General features: G+C 37.9%; 3 protein-coding genes across 3 annotated transcripts; 1 reads left to right on the forward strand and 2 right to left on the reverse strand.

Moving 5' to 3' along the window:
- Positions 1-3,656: 3,656 nt before the first annotated feature.
- On the reverse strand, positions 3,657-4,823 carry LOC116169485. Its single transcript, XM_031485591.1, has 4 exons — positions 4,440-4,823; positions 4,275-4,355; positions 4,098-4,187; positions 3,657-4,035 (listed from the first exon to the last, which is right to left on the reverse strand). Exons 1-4 carry the CDS (start codon positions 4,544-4,546, stop codon positions 3,888-3,890), a joined length of 426 nt encoding a protein of 141 aa, XP_031341451.1. The 5' UTR covers positions 4,547-4,823; the 3' UTR covers positions 3,657-3,887.
- A 5,411-nt stretch (positions 4,824-10,234) lies between these two features.
- On the reverse strand, positions 10,235-13,653 carry LOC116169806. The gene is made up of 3 exons (XM_031485983.1): positions 13,397-13,653; positions 12,394-13,249; positions 10,235-10,594 (listed from the first exon to the last, which is right to left on the reverse strand). The coding sequence occupies exon 2, from the start codon at positions 13,065-13,067 to the stop codon at positions 12,411-12,413; it is 657 nt and encodes a 218-aa protein (XP_031341843.1). The 5' UTR covers positions 13,068-13,249; positions 13,397-13,653; the 3' UTR covers positions 10,235-10,594; positions 12,394-12,410.
- Positions 13,654-15,235: 1,582 nt separating this feature from the next.
- LOC116169479 lies at positions 15,236-18,001 on the forward strand. The gene is made up of 2 exons (XM_031485582.1): positions 15,236-15,442; positions 15,724-18,001. The coding sequence occupies exons 1-2, from the start codon at positions 15,440-15,442 to the stop codon at positions 17,719-17,721; spliced, it is 2,001 nt and encodes a 666-aa protein (XP_031341442.1). The 5' UTR covers positions 15,236-15,439; the 3' UTR covers positions 17,722-18,001.
- Positions 18,002-20,407: the final 2,406 nt, after the last annotated feature.

Here is a 20,407-nt window from a genome sequence, read left to right on the forward strand (position 1 = left end):
CTTACACCGTGATGAAACTGTACATAACATTAGGTGTCTTCTTTATAATATGATCATTAGATGGCATGACGGTAAAAAATTTTAAAAATAGGTGGTGGCAAATGCCACCTCAAGGGCCGAAAGGGTTAACATGATGAACATGCTAATTTATTTTTAGATCTTTCAATTTTTGAGTTATAATACAAACTTTAATTTTTTTAAATGGTAGTCATAGTTGGCTTTGACATTTTTAAAAAGGACAAATTTTTCCCTTTATAACGATATAAGGCTTGCTAAATGTACTTTAATAAATAAACGCCCTGCAGTAATTTTCGTATTATTGAGAGGTAAGTAAACAGAGTTGGCCATGGAAAACAATATCTAGTGAGATAGGTACCTTTCATTTACGACGAAAATTGGACAGGCTAATGTTATCTTCATTTTCTACCAAATGAATTTCAAGATATGTAGGATGGGTTAGATTTGGAAACACAACGTAATTTACGCTGGTTTTAACACAACGGTGCCCCTCCGCACAACTAACTGCAAGTCAAATATTATAATAGACAGTAATTAAGAGAACAAAAATGTTTCCCATGGCAAAATCTGTTTTTACTACTCTTAATAATACAAACAGTACTGTATCATGTTTATTTGTCAAAGTCACATGCACCTTATATAATTGTAAACAGAAAAAAATGCACTTTTTAAAAATGTCGCAGCCAACTATGATTACCGTTTAAACAAATGTAAGTTATAACTCGAAAATTATAAAAGAAGAATAAATATTAATAAATGTATCTTATTAAGCGGAAAAAATCTACAGTTTTTGTTCTTTGCATATTTCTGTATTTCTAATACTAACGATTCTACAACAGTTAAATGAAAAATCACTAAATCTGTTTTTCGCTCATATCTAGTAAACTGTGGATTTTATTCAAAAAACAAAAGCATATCTTGAATAAGCTCTTAAAACGACAACTCTTTCCTCATTTAACCGAATCTCTATGTCTTACTGTTTCCGAGATCCTAATGCTTAAAATGAAAAAACCTCACCCTGTATATACCCTTGGCACCAGGTTTAGGTGCTGTCCACCAGAAAAAATCGTGGGGCTGCCCCCCCCCCCCCCCCCCCCATTGCCATATTTGACACAAATTGATCGTCTTATGTAAAAATTTAAATTATGCACGTTCTACTCTCGTAACATGCAATAATACTACACCTATCCCGTAAGTACTACTATCGCATGGTAGAATTAACTCTTTGCTACGATCATAGTAAACGAAAATCCTATCTGAAGTCATTTCTTTATACTGTGAAATGGTTCCTCGTCTATCAGTATTCGATCCCTTTACAAATGAAATCATACATAAAAATAATAACATTTTTAAACAGTTCTGAATGTCTGGTTAACGAATTTATCCATTGTTTGCCTATGGTTTATTGTAGGTAAGTATATGGAATAAATAGGCAAGGTGTATTAACACAATTGCCTATTTATTCCATATACTTAGGTACCTCCAAGTTCTGAATGTATTTAGAAATAGTTGACCATTCCAATAAAGGGCCTTACTTGTAAAACGTCTTTTGGTCTAGCTGCGTCTGTTATTACTTTAACTTTTTTTCGTCTGCTGTCCACGATATTTCGAAAACTAACTGTTTGTCCTTATAGAAAAGTCATCCTTTATTCCTTTTATTTCTATTATCGCTCCATTTATTACTCATTATTGAAAATTCTCTTTCCACATAAGCCGTTGTACACGGTGTGCTAAAAATAAAACTTGCAACTTTGCTTACATATGCTAGTTCATTCCCTAAAATGTATACCCATTTTTTCAGCATCTGCTGAACTTCTCAAATGTTCCCCCTTTGCGAAAAGTTGATAGATCTTATGCAGAAGATCCAAATTCATCAAACAATGAAGCGCTGTTGACAATGAATCTATTAGGTAGGCTACCGAGAACGGTTGACAGTGCATCAAAAGTAATCTCATGATGATCAAGTTTGTTCTTTGACAAAATGCAGAGCAAGTCGTTGGTACTGCTCAGAAAGTATTGTTTGGCGAAATTTTTATATGCATTGGATCTATCGTTCTTTCACCAAAGAAGCTCTGTTCTAGTCTGGTATATTTTTTTCATCAAACTACCGAAAATGCCTAAGATGTCGGTAATGCTGACGTTATTGGCTTCAAGCAGAAGAACTGCGTCTTCAAAAGCTATTCAATAACAGTAAGTCGATTTCCGGGATACTGATCTGGCGAATCTTCGTACTGTCCATCTTTAATATACACCAATTTTTGAATTGGTTTCGGGCAATCTGGCTGGCCTTAACAAAAGGCCCTAAAGCTTAAAAAGTAAAAAGGTAGTATTTGTATCGTCATAGTAGTAGAAAATAAAGCAGTAGGTAAACTTTTTGAACTACGACTGCGAGGAATAAACGGATTGTGACGTTTTCAATATCACCAATACCTATGTAATTGGGAATAGTTTACTTCTTGGAACGATTCCTTTTAACATTGGAAATGTTTATAGTTTCGTATATAGGTACAGTTATGAGTTTCGTTCAAGGCGAAAAGACGACGGTGTCGCATCAACTGACGATTGTACCGTATTCGACCGTGATCCTAGTTAAGGAAAAGTTGCGAATACTGTCGATACGGTACTTACTTAATAGTAAATAGCCCAGCCGGAATGATCTAATAACAGTGGAACGCCTTTAGATTTCACTCGGTCTTCGAGGCAGGCTCAGTATTGGTTTTGTAATACTAATTTTGCAACTGTCTGTTTGAGAAATATTCGGGCATTGACAAATGTCTATCGCAAGAAAATCTTCTCGTCAAAAGCTTCAACCGTTCGGTGCGACGTACCTCCCCAAACCAAAAACGTCCGAAAACTCTCTCCTAAAATCCTCAAAACTATGCCATTTATCTTCATTCATCAACACCGAATCAAGCGCTCTCTTCCCTGAACAACCCCGCACAAAATTAAACTTTTCCGCAACTGGAAACTTACTGATCTCCCAATACCTTTCAAACATTCTCAGAAATAATACAGGGTGATTATTTATCCGAACAAATCCAATTACAACATCTTTCCAACTCTTATCCGAATCACCAGCATTGGATTTTTTCGCTACATTAACACGCTCAGGGGTAGACGTTGCTAAGGCCACTCGGGCACATCGTACATACCTGTTGGTAACGTCGTCGCAAGGGGTTCTTCTTCAGCATGAGACGTTCTCGGCTCTAGTCTCTGCTCAACGGGAGGGCGACTGGTCTCACCACGGGTTACTCCTATTACGCTATAAGAGTTACCGTTTTCAGACAACAATTGGAGGAGGAGCGGAGCGACAATTGTCTTCGAACGGTAAACATCTCTTACCGTTCTCTATACATACTTTAATATACTCCTCAGTTTTCACCATAACGACGAAATCACCAAACCTCACAAAACCAACCTCGAACCGCTATAAAATTGCTACAAACGGCGTTTGCCCGGTGACATCACGGGCACGGCACGCCCCGTTTTTAGTCAGGTGGTTTCGTAGGCGTATTAGTGCTATTAAAATAGTTAATTATCGAATACATACATCTTTTACGAGGAAAAAGTTAAGCATTATTTATCTTCCCTTTTCGTGTGTGAATGGAAATGACAACGAACGTATACTATAACCCTTTATTACAATCATTATTATTATCTATTATTATGGTACAATATTTACAAATTATTAACTAAAAATGTCATCAGCTTATTTATGTACTCCACCTCCCCCTGTATCGCTGCTTCATTTTCGCGTGAAGCAGCTAACTCCATGCTGAGCCGCTGGGTGTTGTCCCTTGCCACAAGCATACGGTGCGGGCGTTCCTAACTCGGCACCATTTTTAGCAGGCGAACATACGTTGCCGGCACTACCTGCTTCGGTGTCGCTGCTGTGAAAAATCCATTATATCTTCATCGGCCTCTAGGACTCGTTTTCCGACACCGTATACTTGAAGCATGGTTTCAATGCTCTTACCGCCAGGGCTTTTTGTTACGGTCATGCTCGTGGAAGTCGTACTGCATAAAAAGAATAGAGCATTCGAAGTATCTATATATTTCAGATATTGTACTGAACTTACTATTGTTCATTTTGCTGACACCTTGACGTTGGCAATGCGGCTGGTGGCAGATGAGATGGTGAAGGCGATTTAATTTGGGGCGGATACACTCTGCAACAAATATAATCGCGCGTTAATACTTACATACTAATTTGCATGTGATCTTCTACTATGACAATACAACTGATTAATATTTACCGATTTTGTTGCACCGTACTACAATTGGCATCCAACTTATCCATCAGCTGCGACAACTGATGATCCTCCACCGTCCCCGCGCTGTAATGAAACATGCAATATAGTATTCACACGAAGAAATCAATTCCATCTATAATAATTGCAAATGTAAAAAATGTATTTTACCGTATTTCGGTTTGTCGCGCCCCAGACTCGTCATCGGAATGTATAGTGATGATCGAGCATTGATCATCTAACACGGGGGGTAGGATCGGCGTCGCTATGGATCCCATTGGTAGCAACGGCGGTGGTTGCTGCTTTATATGTAGGCAATTTGTTGTTGTTGTTGAGGGCTTCACCACCAGCACATCACTTATGACTTGCGCTTTTTTCGTTGGCTGTGAAAATCGCACGGTTTTTTGGGTTGTGGTCTCCTTTTTTTGGTAAACCTTTTTTTATATCAAAAAAACTATTTGAAATAAAATAACAAGTGCCGCTTGGCCAATAATGATAGTTGTCCCTTGGTTAGTAATATTCTACTATTGAATTATTTATTGTATTTATTTTGTACCTACCAAATTACTTTTACGACGATCTCTTTGCTTCAACACTTTTGATGAATCTGTTCATTATGTGGAACCATTTTATTGCAGGAGTATAAACATCGTCTGTTTCAGCACCAGACTTTTTATGTTTCTCTACTTTAGCACGTTCCTGGGAATATGTCGTACGCAAAGTTTTTATCTTATTCTTCACATCTTGAGGGCCAAAACCTTCTATATTCATATCACCAATTATTTTGTTAATAGCAGAATCTCTCATTTGTTTATTTCTATAATTAATGCTCGACACATCCCAAAGACATGTATTTTCTTCGTATAACTCGACAAGTTTCACTGTTGTCTTCTCAGTCCACCTCATCTTGCGTAAATCGATTAATAATATCTAAAACGGCCCCAAAAATACCTGCAAGCACAACGTATTCACTTGAACGACTGTTTACATGAGGCAAGTATGGTGTTCAAGCAACATTCCAGCATTGCGTTTCTTGGTGGGGGACGCTGTCTTGAACAAGTAAGTTGAAAGGGTTTCAAGTCGCTTGACTTGCATGGCTACCTGTTCAAGGTCTTGATCGCGCACTTGAAATTTGTTCATACGAATCAAGTTACAGGATTCCAGTTACTTGTTTAAGTAAATTGAACAGGTACTTGACTCGTGTAAACTACGCTTAAGCGGTTGCTATAGCGCGTTCGCACCTCCAGATGCAGTATGGTGCTTATGGGCATACAGTACATGCTTGCCAAACGACACAATGACAGCACAAGGAGATTATGTTTTGTTTTAATACTTCAATTTAATCATATGCCAATTTGACATCAATGCGGTTAGAAACAAGGATAGTATTGTCGAAGAATGACGCAAACTAGTACGAGAGGCAATTAGTCCATAAGACCCCATACTGCATCTGGAGGTGCGAACGCGTCCATTTCATTTTGCAAACGCTTCTACAAAATCATATCCCGGTATATTGTTTTCCCATTGTGGAATAATTCTGCCTTGTTTGTTTACAAACTTTTCCACCACACTCCGAATGTCCGCTTTGGTGATCGAGCAACCCCAATCACTGACAGTGCCCAAAGTGTCGGAAATCAAACGTTATGGTAAATATGCTGGTGGTGTTAATTTTTCGGATTTAAGTACTGTGATTTCTTGTTTCCGATACGTTTTTACGCTTTTAATTTTCCGTATAACTTCTACTCCACAAAATCTTCAATTGTCATTTCCTGCACAATTCCCTTTAATGCTGTTAAATTCATGTTCCATAAACAGCCCTGTTGTACGTAAAGTTCCATTAAATTTGGTTGTTGTGTTATGATTCCACCTTGGCGGTCACATTTTAATCCTGGAAAATTCAAGTATTCATATTCACCCCGTATTTGTAATAAAACTATCATACTTGCAGTGCAGCACTTCTGAAGAGCGTTCCCGTGGTCCCACGACAAGTAGATGTTTATACAGACCTAGAAACTTGTAACAAGTTACTCACTTGACTTGCTTCTTTACTGGCTTCGTGCAAACCGGTCTTAAAATCAAATATTATCCAAGTTTGTAATTACAAAAAGCCCAAAAATGTGGAATCTTAGGGTGGAATTCATAGACATTACTTAAGTTAGACTTACACTTTACTAAGTGCACACTTAGTTTAGTTTAAGTGGAACTTATATTTACTGCTAGTATCTGTCCGAATTTCGCGCGTTACTATAGCAATAATGTCATGCGTCACCTTAACTATATCTTTGAAACGCGCTAAATATGAGTAAAGTGTAAGTGTAACTTAAGTAATATCTATGAATTCCACCCTAAGTCATGTAATTTCTCTGGAAATGTAATGCTCCCTAAAATACTGCGCAAAGTCTCGAACATCCAACCCTCGGTTACGCGAGCCTTTGTCCAAATTATGAACTTCGTCAAATTAATGGGTGTTTCAGTATCTTCATACCTTCATTGATAGCATCTCTCTTGCGAACAAAACTGTGGAGAATGCAACAAACTTGCACTATTTTATCAATGAAATTTCGTTGCACTAGAATGGGTGTATGAAACATATCCTCTTGTTTGCCATTACTTCAAAGGCGCACTCCACATTGAGTCTGCACCTTCATGTAATGTAATTGAAAACTCTTTTCGTAGCATTCAAGTTCTGGACGGATATGACTTCAAGAGATTTCAAAGCTTGAATAAAGGGTTGGAGAATTTTCTCGGTAAACAACGAGGTTGCTTGCCTAATGGACTGTCTTGAAATACCGTCGAGTCTCCTTCTTTCTGGTATGCGCCGAAATCAATGATGACAAAACGTAGATTTGCATCTACAGAATTGTTTATAATTAAGAAATGTGATCCTCCTCTTCCGAGACTCATGCAACTTATCCATGTGCTTTCTGTCTACCGTGCCTATACAGTTTGGAAATAAAAAGTAACTAATTTGGTGGTAACGTTTAGTTTTACTTTTTATTGAACAAGTATTTCGGGTGGAATATAATGGTAGTGAATCACTATTTTGTATAGTTCTACGTTTTCGCAAAGATCGCCGTTTTTTTATTAGGTTTAGACGAAGGAAGGGAAAGGCGGGGCGCGTGTTGGGCCGTAGGTAAACGTCGTTTGCCGCCGCGAACGGGGAGAGACGGGTCTACGGGAGAGCCCTAGCTATGCATGCCATATTTTTTTTGTTGGGGATGAGGCCTTTCCATTGAAAGAATATATTATGCCTGGTAAAAATTAAAGCTTGTAGCAAAAATGTTTAATTATCGTTTGTCCCGAGCTAGGCAGTGCATTGAAAATACATTCAGAATTCTTGTTACTAGATGGAGGATACTAAAAACAACAATAATTGCTAAAGTCGAAAATATAGAGAAAATTGTAAAGGCAGTTGTAGTACTCCACAACTACTGCAAACTAAAAATGGAATCTACAGCTGAAAATTTGTATTGCCCAGTCGGCTATGTAGATTCTGATCTTGAAGAGCCTGGAGGGCAGAAAGTGAAAATGTAATGAGAAGCGTAGGTAGAATGAGATCAAATGTTGCAAAAAGTGTTGCTTATAAGAAATTTGTTGTGTGGTTATTTTATGTCAGATGCCGGAAAAGTGGATTGGCAAGTCTAAAATTATATCTGTATTCTTAAATATTGTAAATGTTATAATTAAAACAACCATACTTTCAACTTTTTTTAAATTAAAATATATTAATTACATACAATGGTCCCAAAGTCTTGCTTACACATCAAATCAACTAATAAATAATAATATGAAGAGATACACTTCAAGCTAATAATTATTATGATTCTAATATTACAAGCATCTCTCTTCTTTTTGTTTTGGCTACCTTTGGATCCATCTCTTGTAGCCGGCTATATACATATTGAGAAAATGTGTTATTTACGTTTGTCGGTTCTGTCGTTTTGTTTTGCATTGTTTCTGCAATTTTTGTTGTTGTTGTTACAATGCTAGAGAGTTCATCACCTTAAATACCCATTTTCGATTGCTTCGCCGAGCGTGACGAAATTATTTGTTAAATAATTTACATTAATAGGAACTGTGTCCATAGGAATGGTGGGTTGTTTTACATTGCAACCCTTTCTAACGCATTGTTGCTTATCAAAAGCGCTGTAATAATTTTCGTAAAAGTATGTGATAATATTCATACATTGCATTCGCAACTAATGACTGTTGTATCGTTAATTAATGTGTAAAGTATTGAAATAAGTACTTTTTTCTGGAAAACAATGATGTCCGAATACTGTAACTATTATTTTTGTTCCCAGAAACCAAACACTGTATAAGCTCTGTAATTTTATCTCTTTTGGTTTCTATAAAGGTTTTATATTGTTCACAATCACAGTACGCAGCTGCAACAGCTTGAACAACGGCGTCAAATGCACAACTATTGATGACCTTTAGTTTGCGTTTGTTAACAATAAGTATCTTTTTGGTTAAAAGCCCATTTGGTAACAAACCCAGCTTAATTTTTTTTCCCCTCTTTAATATGAAGTAATTCTGGACAAGGACGGCTGTAATTAGAACCATCCGTAATTTTCGCACACGCTCTGTGCCTAACCCCTTCCAGTTTTCAATAACTTCCAACCGTGTTTCTAGAAATATAAAAATCTCATATAGCGCTTTAAAGCCTGGAATACACCTGCTACGGAGCAGCACACAATTAGCACGTGCTGAATGTCTAATTATGTGACGAGCTATACTACTAACAATCGCAGATCGTGTACTTTTGTCGATTTTGAAAGGGGATGGTTTAACTCGAGCTGTCTTGAGGACCTGTACCCAATCTTTAGGTAATTCAGCTCTAGTTTTTGTATTGATTAATTATTAGATTAAACGAACTTACCTGTGAAGTTTGATCATAATTATATGACTCACCCCGCCTGAAATGATCACTCAATGTAGTACCCCTACTTACCCGCCAGAATTCGCACAATTTACAGCCAATTCAAAAAACGCGCCAATTCCAGGACTGCCTCCTAGCCCTCAAAATGGCCAACTTCATTACTTCAAAGCCCGATCAGTCGCAAAAGAAATGATCAGGGGATAATCAATAATTGGGAAGGGAGGGAGTGATCATTTCAGGCGGGGTGAGTCATATAATTATGATCAAACTTCACAGGTAAGTTCGTTTAATCTAATAATTATATGCTCACCCCGCCCTCAAGATCACTCAATGTAGATGTTTAAAGTACATTGCGACTGAATAACACTTTATTTCGAAAGAAATAAAATCAATACATGAAAACCAAATACACATTCTGAGTGTAAATAACAGTATAAATAAACTAACAAGTTTTTAATATGGCTCTGGCAAAAACCCCACGGTTTGCCAATGGTCGATTATAAAATCGGGCAAACATGTTAGAATCTTGCGACCACCCAGCAGTTTTACGAATCACATCCAGATGAACTCCTTTTCTGTTCGCTGCCGACACTGCAGCATGTCGAGTACTATAAGCAGAGAAGCTATCTGTGTCTATTCCACTATTTTTCAGCCCAATCTTTACCCAACGACTCAACGTCTGAGCAGAGATTTCTCTATAAGGTTTGCGAAGACTTACAAATAGCTTGTCCAGTGTTCCACGAATAGGTTTAGTTCTACTAAGATACATCTCCAGTGCAGAAGCAGCGCACACCTCAGGTTTGTCCACAAAAAACGGAAGAAATAAAGCTGGCTGACAATTCCCTATCGAAGAGGTCTTAATACGAGCAGGAATCTTAATTTCTATTCCATCTGCCTTGTGCTCTATGTTAGTAATTTGAATAACCGAAAAGGTCTGTAAGCGGTGAGCCGTTACCAAGGCTAATAACGTTATCAGTTTAACTGACAATAACTGTATCGAAATAACATTATTAGGGTAAAGAGATCCCAAATATTGTAACACAAGTCCCGGGTCCCATGTCGAATTATATTTGGGAGCGGGAGCTCTTAAGTTAAAAACTCCTTCAATGAGTCGCTTGACTTTTGCATCTTCTCCCACTTCAGGGGAAATAAGCAAAGATAGCGCAGAACGAGCTGAGCAAATGGTGCTATAACCAATCCCTTGATCAAACTGGAGAGCTAAAAAATCCAGAACCAAGGAAACGTCCTTTGTGAAGGGATCCACACATCTCTGTGAACAGAAGTTCCACCATTTTTTAAGTGCAACTTCATATTGTCGCAACGTGGATGTTGTAATAGACGAAACCAGGATCCGAACTGCTGACTCTGGAACACCCCTCTTTAGAAAAGCCTCCCTGATAACAGTCCTGCCACCAGGGAAAGTTTGGGCTCTAGCGGGTGTCTCCTGTTAAGAAAAGACAAAAGATTAGTATTTGGTTCCAAAACCACAGGCTTACTACACAAAAGTGAAGAAAACAAGGGATACCACGGCTGACTTGGCCAGAAGGGCACAATAACAATCCCTTGGGCTTTGTCCTCAACGATTTTCCGTAATACCCGAGGAATTAAGGAAAAAGGTGGGAAAGCGTAAAAGAAATAATCTGACCAGACTAAAGTAAACGCATCAATGGCTAAAGCCGCAGGATCCCTCTGCCAACTCACGTAAAAGGAGCATTTCTTGTTGTCTTTATTTGCAAATAAATCAACTTCAGGAGAGCCAAAAGCTGTCACTACCTTAACAAAGGCCTCAGAAGATAAAACCCATTCAGTTTCTGCAGATAACCGCCGAGATTCGTAATCTGCCTCCCAGTTATATGCCGAAGTGATGTAAGATGCAAGAACCCATAAATTACGTTTCTCACACCACTGCCAGATAGACCGGGCAAGACTGTTGAGTTCAGGAAACTGAACCCCTCCCATTCTGTTTACATAAGAGACCGCAGTTGTATTATCAATCCTCAAGAGGATATTACGATTAGACAAATCTTTGGTAAAGTGTTTTATACCTAAATAAACAGCTAATAATTCTAGGTAATTTATATGTTTCACTTTTTGCTTATCATTCCAATGACCATGAGTCTTATCATTTCCACAAACTGCCCCCCAACCGGTCTTAGAAGCATCTGTAAAAATAACCGTATCCGAAGGGAAGTTTCTGAGAGGACAAAACGAAATTCGAATCTTTTTTCTCCACCAATTCAAATCTTCAATAACGCAAAGAGGAATGTGCATCCATTCATCAAAGTTGCCATTACAAGATTTTAAGGCTAAAAACTTAGCACGTTCAAGTTGTTTAGTATAAACCCAACCATACTTGGTTGCTGGGCAAATAGACACCAATTTCCCTAATAGTTCAGCAAATTTTCGAATCTTACAATGAGAGCGTGTAGTAAATTTCTCTAACAAAACTAAAATAGAATCTTGTTTAGAAACAGGAATTTCAATTCGCATTGACATAGAATCAATTACGAAACCTAAAAAGGTACAACGAGTACTAGGCTCAAAAAAGCTTTTCTTCTCATTAATAATGAAACCTAATTTCTGTAATAAACGGCAAGTCTGAAAAACATTTTCTGCACAAGACTCACGAGATTGTCCAAATACAAGAAAATCGTCAAGATAAACAATTGATAAAAAACCCATAGATCTTAATTTGGTCACAACAGGTTTCATCAATTTTGTAAATACCCACGGGGCAATTGCCAGGCCAAAAGGCATACAATTAAATTCATACAAAATATTATTGAACCTAAATCGTAAATATTTCTTAAAAAGCGGGTCTACCGGGACCATAAAATAAGCGCTTTTTAAATCTATTGTTGCCATGTAACCTCCAGGACACAACAAACTAGATACTAGGGAAAAATTTTCCAGTTTAAAATGTGGTGGCTCCAAATATTTATTAAGCATTTTTAAATTCAAAATGAATCGGTGAGAACCGTCTGGTTTGGGAACCAGAAAAAAGGATGACAGAAACTGTCCCTCACAAGAGTGACATTCTGAATTAGCCTGAAAGTCTAACATTTCCTTAATAATAGTATTCAAACTAGATTTCTCCCTAGGAGACCAACAGGGCTCCCTGGGAAAATAAGGCTGAACAGGAATGCTTACAAAAGGAATTTTGAGGCCTTGAATCCAGGACAATAAAAGGTTATCCTTTGTTAAAGACTTCCAAAAGTCAATATATAAATTAAGACTACCTGCCTTTTGAATTAGAGGCCTCAATGGCGTCTCGACGGCCGGTGAAAACGCTCCTCTCGAGATGCTGGAGGAAACCGCTGAGGACGGAAGGACGGAGCAGACCTGGTTGTCAACGATTTCTTGATCTGCGATCTTAGGCTCTGAACTTGGGTACGCGGTCCACCTTGACGAGCCTGCTGTTTCATTGCAAATCGAGGGGGACCTCGGAAGTTTAACGAAGGCACAGCCCGAGGAGCTACTGGATTGGAAGCTGAACGAGCACGTAATTCCACCGTAGTCTTGTCTAAGGCTTTTGCTGCCTTAATACGATCACTCAAGTTATCGCCAAATAACCAACCATCCACCGAGACTTCAGTTAAAGTAGCAGCCAGGTCCTTGTTAAGAGCACCTTTCAAGATCATTCGACGGGCTTGTGATTGTTCATGATGAAGGTCGGCGATCAGGCGAGCTGCATCACTGCACTTTTCCACCAACAGGCGACTCGTATCTTCATCTTCAATCAGAAGAATGTTGATAGCACTTCCTAATGCCGAGAGGGCTGAACAAATTCTGCTCTGCATAGCCATCAATCGAGAGTCTCGGGCCAACGTAGCTTCGGAGACAGAGTTTTTAACCTCACGGTTCACTTTTGGGGGTTCCAAAAGGGGACAATTTGAGATCAAAGGATACTTTGCCATAATGGCTGAACGAGCATCCTCGGTTAACCCAGATTGAAGGATTTTTCCCCAAATCTCAGCCAAATCTCGGTGAATAACTTCTGAGTTAATGCTCGATGACTCCTGTCGTCCCAGAATTTTCAGAATTCCATCGTCTAGCGGCACCACTGCCTCTCGACCTTCACTGCCCACCGGGTCAGGAACTAAAAGGATACAAATCCTTAGTCAACAGTCTCAATTCAAATTGAAAAACCAACAATTTTTTAAACGAACGATGAATAACCTCAAAAGAGGTCCGAGTCAACCACTAATCTTAAACATAAAATGTACCAATAAGCTAATAAACTCACTTCCCTCCGCCGTCTCTTCTACAGCCCCAGCTTCAGAAGCAAGCGACGAAGAAGGGGGCTCCGCAGGGAAATTAAAGTGATCTCTAGCACGAGCAAGATGACGCTCACGGCGCTCAAAAGCTTCTCTCAACTTCCTTACACGATACCGAACCTCATCTTCAGAGGAATCGGAAACTGAAGGCGAACGCTTCCTTCGACGACCTATTTTCACCAACAAAGTAGAAAATTTTTTACCTAACCTAAACACGCGTGCAATCTGGCGCGCACAGCAGAGTAATGAAGTTGGCCATTTTGAGGGCTAGGAGGCAGTCCTGGAATTGGCGCGTTTTTTGAATTGGCTGTAAATTGTGCGAATTCTGGCGGGTAAGTAGGGGTACTACATTGAGTGATCTTGAGGGCGGGGTGAGCATATAATCCCATATTCTTATCGCATTCCATGTAAGAATGTCCTCTAACTTGAAACGTAACTCTAATACTATCAAATCTGTTTGAACGGTGAACCAAGTAATGGAAATATCGAAAAGTTGTAAAATTCTTATTTTGTCCAGCACAAGAATCGCAAAAAATATTTAAATGTTTGATGTTTTGTGGAAGATGATGAGTAATATAGTCTTGCACAAAGGAGCATACCTCGTTTGATCCCTTCTTTGCAATTTCCTGTGGATACGTGTAAAACACAAAGTCGGCATCAGATAGTCTATGAATGTTGAAGGAATAAAACGACAATTGACGTTTATAATATACGTCATTTGTTGAGATATTGGGTGTTGGTAGATTTCTTTGGTAGTCCATTGGTATCGCCTCTGTATCCAACAATTTTCTACTACGAATGCGAGTAGTATAGCATAGCCGATTCAAAATCAATGTCACTGGAAGGTCAAAGGTAGACGTGGGTTTGAAACTCTGCTAAATCAATGTCACTGAAGGTGAAACGTGGACGTGGGTTTGAAACTCTGCTAAATCAATATCACTGAAGGTGAAACGTGGACGTGGGTTTGAAACTCTGCTAAAATCAATGTCACTGAAGGTGAAACGTGGACGTGGGTTTGAAACTCTGCTAAAATTGTCACTGAAAAGTCAAACGTTGACGGCGGTTCTTGCCTGAACTAAAGTGGTTATGAACGTCAAGGTCAAATGGTTCTGAACTTGGGTCAAGCAGGACCTAGAGTAGTTGTGATCGTTGCCTTGTAGGTAACAGGTCGATTGTGAAAACTAAAGTGGTTCTGAACTATGCTCATTGAAGGTTGTAACTCGATCGTGGTTTATTTCTTGGGTAATGGTGCGTATAAACGGTTTACCAGAGCACCGTAGAAGTCATATTCATAAAGAATAGGTACCAGTAAGCATGTCAAAAGTAAATAGGATAACTGCGAAAGTGAGCAGACAGAGACAAGGAATAGACGATTTACTAAGTAAAATTTAAAAGTTGAAGTGGGATTTTGAAGTGCTAGATGTACAGCGAGAATTGAATAAAATACAACTAAAGCCAAGAAGTCCAACGCGCAATACAGGAGGATGCCGAAAAAATTAAGTGTGTTCAAGCTAATAAGCACGAATTATGAATTACAACGACCTACTTGACGTACTTATTGATAGAGGAAAATAAAGATTTGTATACATTGTATTTCTTATTTTAATTGACAAGTGGACTGGTCCATTTACCCTAGCAAATAACAAAAATATTAAATGCAAAGGCCAGATTCTTATGCATTCGAATGCAAATCATAATTTCTAATTATTTGGTTGATTATGTGTTCGATTGATCGATTATAAAATTTTATACCAAAAACCTTTATAATATAAATGACATGCTAATTAATCATGTAGGTGAAGCGTAGGGGAACCCGGGGTAAAGTGAAATGCCGGGGCAAAGTGAAAATTAATTATACATCTGATATTTGTACCGACATCTACACGAATTTTTGTGAAATATATGCGTAATAGAGGCACCATAGATTATATGTAGCGGAATCACTTCCACACTAACCTCCAATCATTTTACTCTGTCATTTGTGGTTTGTGGTGCACATGTTGTAACTTTTCATGGTAAGTTTTTTTCAATTTTTTCTGTATAAACAATATTCACGATAACTTTGTATGTGTTTATTAATTATACTAGACTATTGTACAAATAACCGTAACCATTTGATATTGGAAAGTAAAGGAAGAGAGCAAAAGATAACCTACTTTTGTTATGATGCACAATGGGGCAAAGTGAAAAATTTTAAATGGGGCAAACTGAAACTAGTTTTCACTTTGCCCCTGGATATTTAATATTTAAAACTTGCATCATATCTATGTAAATATTAATATGGTGTACATTTTAGACGAGCATGGTCCGTAAATATAAACGAAAGAGTACTCAACACTCGTGGAGCGAGGAAGGTATGAAGAATGCAATCAGCGATTGTAAAGCAGGAAACTTAAGTGTTGCAATGGCAGCCAAAACATATGATGTTCCCCTCACTACACTATATAGGAAAATGAAATTAAATAGTTCAGCTGAGGAAGCTTCGCAGAAAAAACTAGGGAGGTATCGACCTACGTTTACCAAGGAGCAAGAACAGCAGCTACGGGACTACATTTTACTTATGGAAAAACGGCTTTTTGGTTTAAGTATGCGAGACTTCAGGTCTCTAGCCTACCAATACGCAGAATTAAATAGGATACCGCATTCATTTTGTAAGAAAACTGCTTTAGCTGGCGAGGACTGGGTGTCAAATTTTCTCAAACGGAATCCGGAAATATCCTTACGTTTGCCGGAAAAGACTTCTGCAGCTAGGGCAGCAGCATTTAACCGACCAAATGTGGCAAACTTCTTTGCATTGTTAGGCGAGTTAATGGACAAATACCACTTCACTGCCAGTCAGATTTACAATTGCGACGAAACTGGTCTTTCAACAGTCCCCAACAAACCAAGTAAAATTTTGTCTTTGAAGGGAAAAAAACAGATAGGATCCCTCTCGTCTGCTGAACGAGGAACGTTAGTTACTGCAGAGATCTGCGTTAGTGCCAGTGGACATTATATTCCACCTTTATTAATATTCCCAAGAGTACGCCTGAATCCACTATTTGATGTTGGTTTACCACCTGACAGTGTAGTCGTTTGTCATCCCTCCGGATGGATGCAAACTGACATATTTGTAGTGTGGTTTAAACATTTTGTAAGGTATGCAAAACCCACCAACACGGATCCCGTTTTGTTAATAATGGACGGCCATGCAACGCACACAAAAAATATAGAGATGATGGAATTAGCTAAATCTACCAATGTGCATATCCTGATTTTACCGCCACATACCTCTCATAGGTTACAGCCCTTGGATGTATCGTATATGTTCCCATTGAGTGCTTTTTACGAGCAAGAGGTGAGGGCGTGGCAAAGAAACCATCCCGGAAAGGTTGTAACTATCCATAATGTTGGAGCTCTATTTGGTAAAGCATATCAACGTGCATCGACTCAACAGAATGCAACAAGCGGGTTTCAAAATACAGGAATATTCCCATACAATCCTCACATCTTCCCAGATGACTTATTCGAACCATCTGAGACAACAAATAGAGAACTTCCTCCAACACCGCCAGCTGCGTTAGAAAACTTGATTCAAGAAGTAAATAATACAACCCCACCACCAGCAGCTACAACCTCAAGCATTCCAGATAAGCCACAATCAAAGTCACAAAAGCTATTGGCACCAGAAGAAATTTTACCTATTCCAAAGGCCGATGTTCAACTTAAACAAAGAACAAACCGGAATCGAGGGAAGACTATGATCTTGACGTCCACTCCAAACATGGAGGAAATCAAAGAAAAACATTCAACTCCGAAAATTCCTACAAAGGCGGTTAAGCGCAAAATATCCAGTAGCCCAAAAATAAATAATTGTCCTGTGAAGAGAAAACAAGAGAATAAGAACACTGAGAAGAAAGTATTTGTAGAATCAGACCTTTCAGGTTCTAATGAAACTATTAGTTACGCGGATTCTTCAGAATCTCCAGATGCTGAAAATGAAAGTGAGTTGAGCTTCGAAGAAGACAGACCACTGCATTATTCCACAGTCAGTGTTGCTGATATTCATCCTAACGATTATGTGTTAATAGACTTACAAGATGAGGCCAAGAAAACTAAAAAACGATTTGTTGCACAAGTGATGTGTGCAAAGAAAAACCGAATAAATGTAAAATTTATGCGAGAATACAGACAAAGCAAAAATATTTACGTTTTTCCTGCGATTCCCGACGAAAGTGAGGTGTTTTTGAATGAGATAATTGGTCGTCTTCACTCTTATGAACTGCTCCGTTATGGTAAAATTAAATTTTTGTAAAACTGTATCAACAAGACTGAGATTTTTCTGTAAATAAAGTATTTTCATGTTGCCCCATTTTAAATTTCACTTTGCCCCGTATATGGGGCAAAGTGGAAGAAAATGTTATCATCACAAAAAAAATCGCAGTAAAATATATGCTCTCATTATGATCCTTATGTTACACCAGTTTGTAAAGGAATCCTATATTTATCATATAAACACAGTACCGTTATTTAAAATGTTGTTTTCATCAATTTATGGATTTTTTGGCCTTAACCTATCCACTTTGCCCCGGGTTCCCCTACATTTAAATAGACATAAAACGCAAATAATAGGCATTTTACCCTCAATGGGAATTATTAATTTTAGCTCTAGGAACTTCTCGTAAAGCAAAATGAATAAAACGCGTATCTACTGCACTTCCAATGGTGCGCATTAATTTGCACCTACAACTAATTAGCTATTCTTAAAACGTCGAATTACCTACGAATGCAATGTTTTTGGCATTAACACATCTATGATAATCGTTATTATTAAATATATACATAACGAAAAAATGCGGCGACGTTATTGTAAATGCACCCGAGTCAAATATGTGCAATTTTTCATGTTGCGTTTTCCCTAAAAAAATATTAAGCGTGAAATTGTCTCATGCACACGTATTTGTTTGACCTAATTTCTATAACATCGTACCTAGAAAAGATTATGCATAGAAAAAGTGCATCGCACGGAATTTAAACGCGCGATAATAGTACATTATATATCAAGGTAGAGAAGTACAGTATTATTGCCTGAGCACCAAGATTACATCTCGAGGCGCTTGCGCCGAGGGGTGTAAGGTGCGAAGGCAATAATAGACTTCTCTACCGTGGTATATATACTATTTTTTTCAAAAAAATTCCCCCCCCCCCCCCCCCCAAGATTTTAAAACAAGCTTCAACCAATTTAAACAAACGCCGACAATACTTTCTCTCTGACTCAAAATGAAACAAAACCTAAATAACAAAGACCGGTTTAATTTAAAGCAAAGAATTACGCAAACTTTCAGTTGTACAAAACAAACATTATAAACTTTACAATAAGAAAAAGAAACAAGACACAGACAAACCTAATCCAAAAAATTATAAGTGTCCTCCGACGCACGCAATTACTGCCCAACGTATGATATATCATACAAAAACACAGACCAACTTACAGAAAACGATATAATTCTGGAAATCCACGTGAAATTGAAGAATTGTTAAATACTTTAGAAGAGCTTAGTTCCGAAGAAGAGAATTTTAAAACCCTATAAAATTGCGATTAAATACAGATAGTTTTGTATCCTCCAAAAATGGCATCGACAGCGACAAGGATGATGCGCCTAGCGATAATGAAGGTGCTTTATGTACCTTCTGAGATATAGGAGGTGTATTGAAACAGCCAAGCCAGGTAACATCTTACCACCTCCAAAGAATACTTCTGCCGCTCTACAGTGCATGATATAAAAGCGTTACAGCCGCGACATCGGGTTTCATTTTTAGTACCTACTATTGAGCATTGGAGAAACTCGGAAAGTAAAGTCATGATGTTAGCATCTTTAGATCGTTTTATCAATGATTTGAAATGTTTGGCTGGCAATCAACAATTTCGTTTGGCTGTAGATCGTTTTGGAATCGTTGATATAAAGGAGCCATTAATATTGTTACGAACTAAGTTAATAACTGCAATAAAAATTATAAATGGTCAAAACACACCTGGAATTTCAACACCATAAAAATGTTCAATCGTCGTCAAGCGATGATGATAATGATAGCACTAATGTGAGTGTAGGTCCGTCAACTATTAGTGGAGGTTATAATAAATTTGATACATCCATGTGGTAGGTAAAAGATATTTTGTTTTGTACGATTTGAATTTTTATTTGCATTTTTTATGTCAGAAATACTTAAGTTTTTGAAAATATTTAACGTTTGTACATAATTCAATAACTATACAGGGTCATTCTTGACGAGCGTCAGTTAGAAAGATATGGAAAACCTTTGAAAATTAAGCTAAACTGATAAGTCCTTTAAGGGTTTTGGCACATGATGAATTGAACTAAAATATTTTCAAAATGGCGCCACTTCCGGAAATACCGGAAGTAGCCATCAACTTTGTTATTTTAAATAGGGACCCCCTATTTTTCCTACATTTTCGGATTCTACGTCGAATTTGGAGTACAACGATACCCCATAGTTGACCCTTTGCTCCAAGGGCTTCGCCGATATTCAAGTTTTTGTGTAAAAAATTGAATTTGCAGGGGTAACTTTAAAAATTTATTATTCGAAAACGGTGAGAGATATTGCAAAACAGTTTTCAATGCTTTATTAAGGAAAGATCGAATTTTCTTATGGTATGCGTAACAGTCTAAAAAGTGAGACTACGTCACTTTTTCAAAGCTCTCATCTTTTAAACTTTTAAATATCCGTAACTCCATTTTTTCAAATGGCACCCCCCATTTTGTTCTACACCCTTGTTTTCCTTTTTCCCAGACCTTTAATTTGATGCAAAATGTCAAAAGCTGCTTCAAGCGGTTTCCGAGATATTCCATGTTTTAGTTACTTCTTGTTGAAAATTGATAAAAAAATTAAGTCGCTTGATGTTATTCTTTTGTTTTTATTATGATAATGTTTAAACGTCAAATTTTTCGCTGTTTGAACTTATACTTCTGGTCAATAATGGC

This window comes from Photinus pyralis, unplaced genomic scaffold, assembly GCF_008802855.1.
Source record: "Photinus pyralis isolate 1611_PpyrPB1 unplaced genomic scaffold, Ppyr1.3 Ppyr1.4_LG4, whole genome shotgun sequence".
NCBI classification, from domain to species: Eukaryota; Metazoa; Arthropoda; class Insecta; order Coleoptera; family Lampyridae; genus Photinus; species Photinus pyralis.

Excerpts from the sequence above, each read along its gene's own strand:
- LOC116169806 (XM_031485983.1), bottom strand. The coding sequence starts at position 13,067 with ATGGCAAAGTATCCTTTGATCTCAAATTGTCCCCTTTTGGAACCCCCA.
- LOC116169485 (XM_031485591.1), bottom strand. The coding sequence starts at position 4,546 with ATGGGATCCATAGCGACGCCGATCCTACCCCCCGTGTTAGATGATCAA. Across the intron at positions 4,356-4,439 it reads GCGCGACAAACCGAAATACG|CGCGGGGACGGTGGAGGATC; the intron begins GTAAAATACATT and ends GTTTCATTACAG. Across the intron at positions 4,188-4,274 it reads AGTACGGTGCAACAAAATCG|AGTGTATCCGCCCCAAATTA; the intron begins GTAAATATTAAT and ends TATTTGTTGCAG.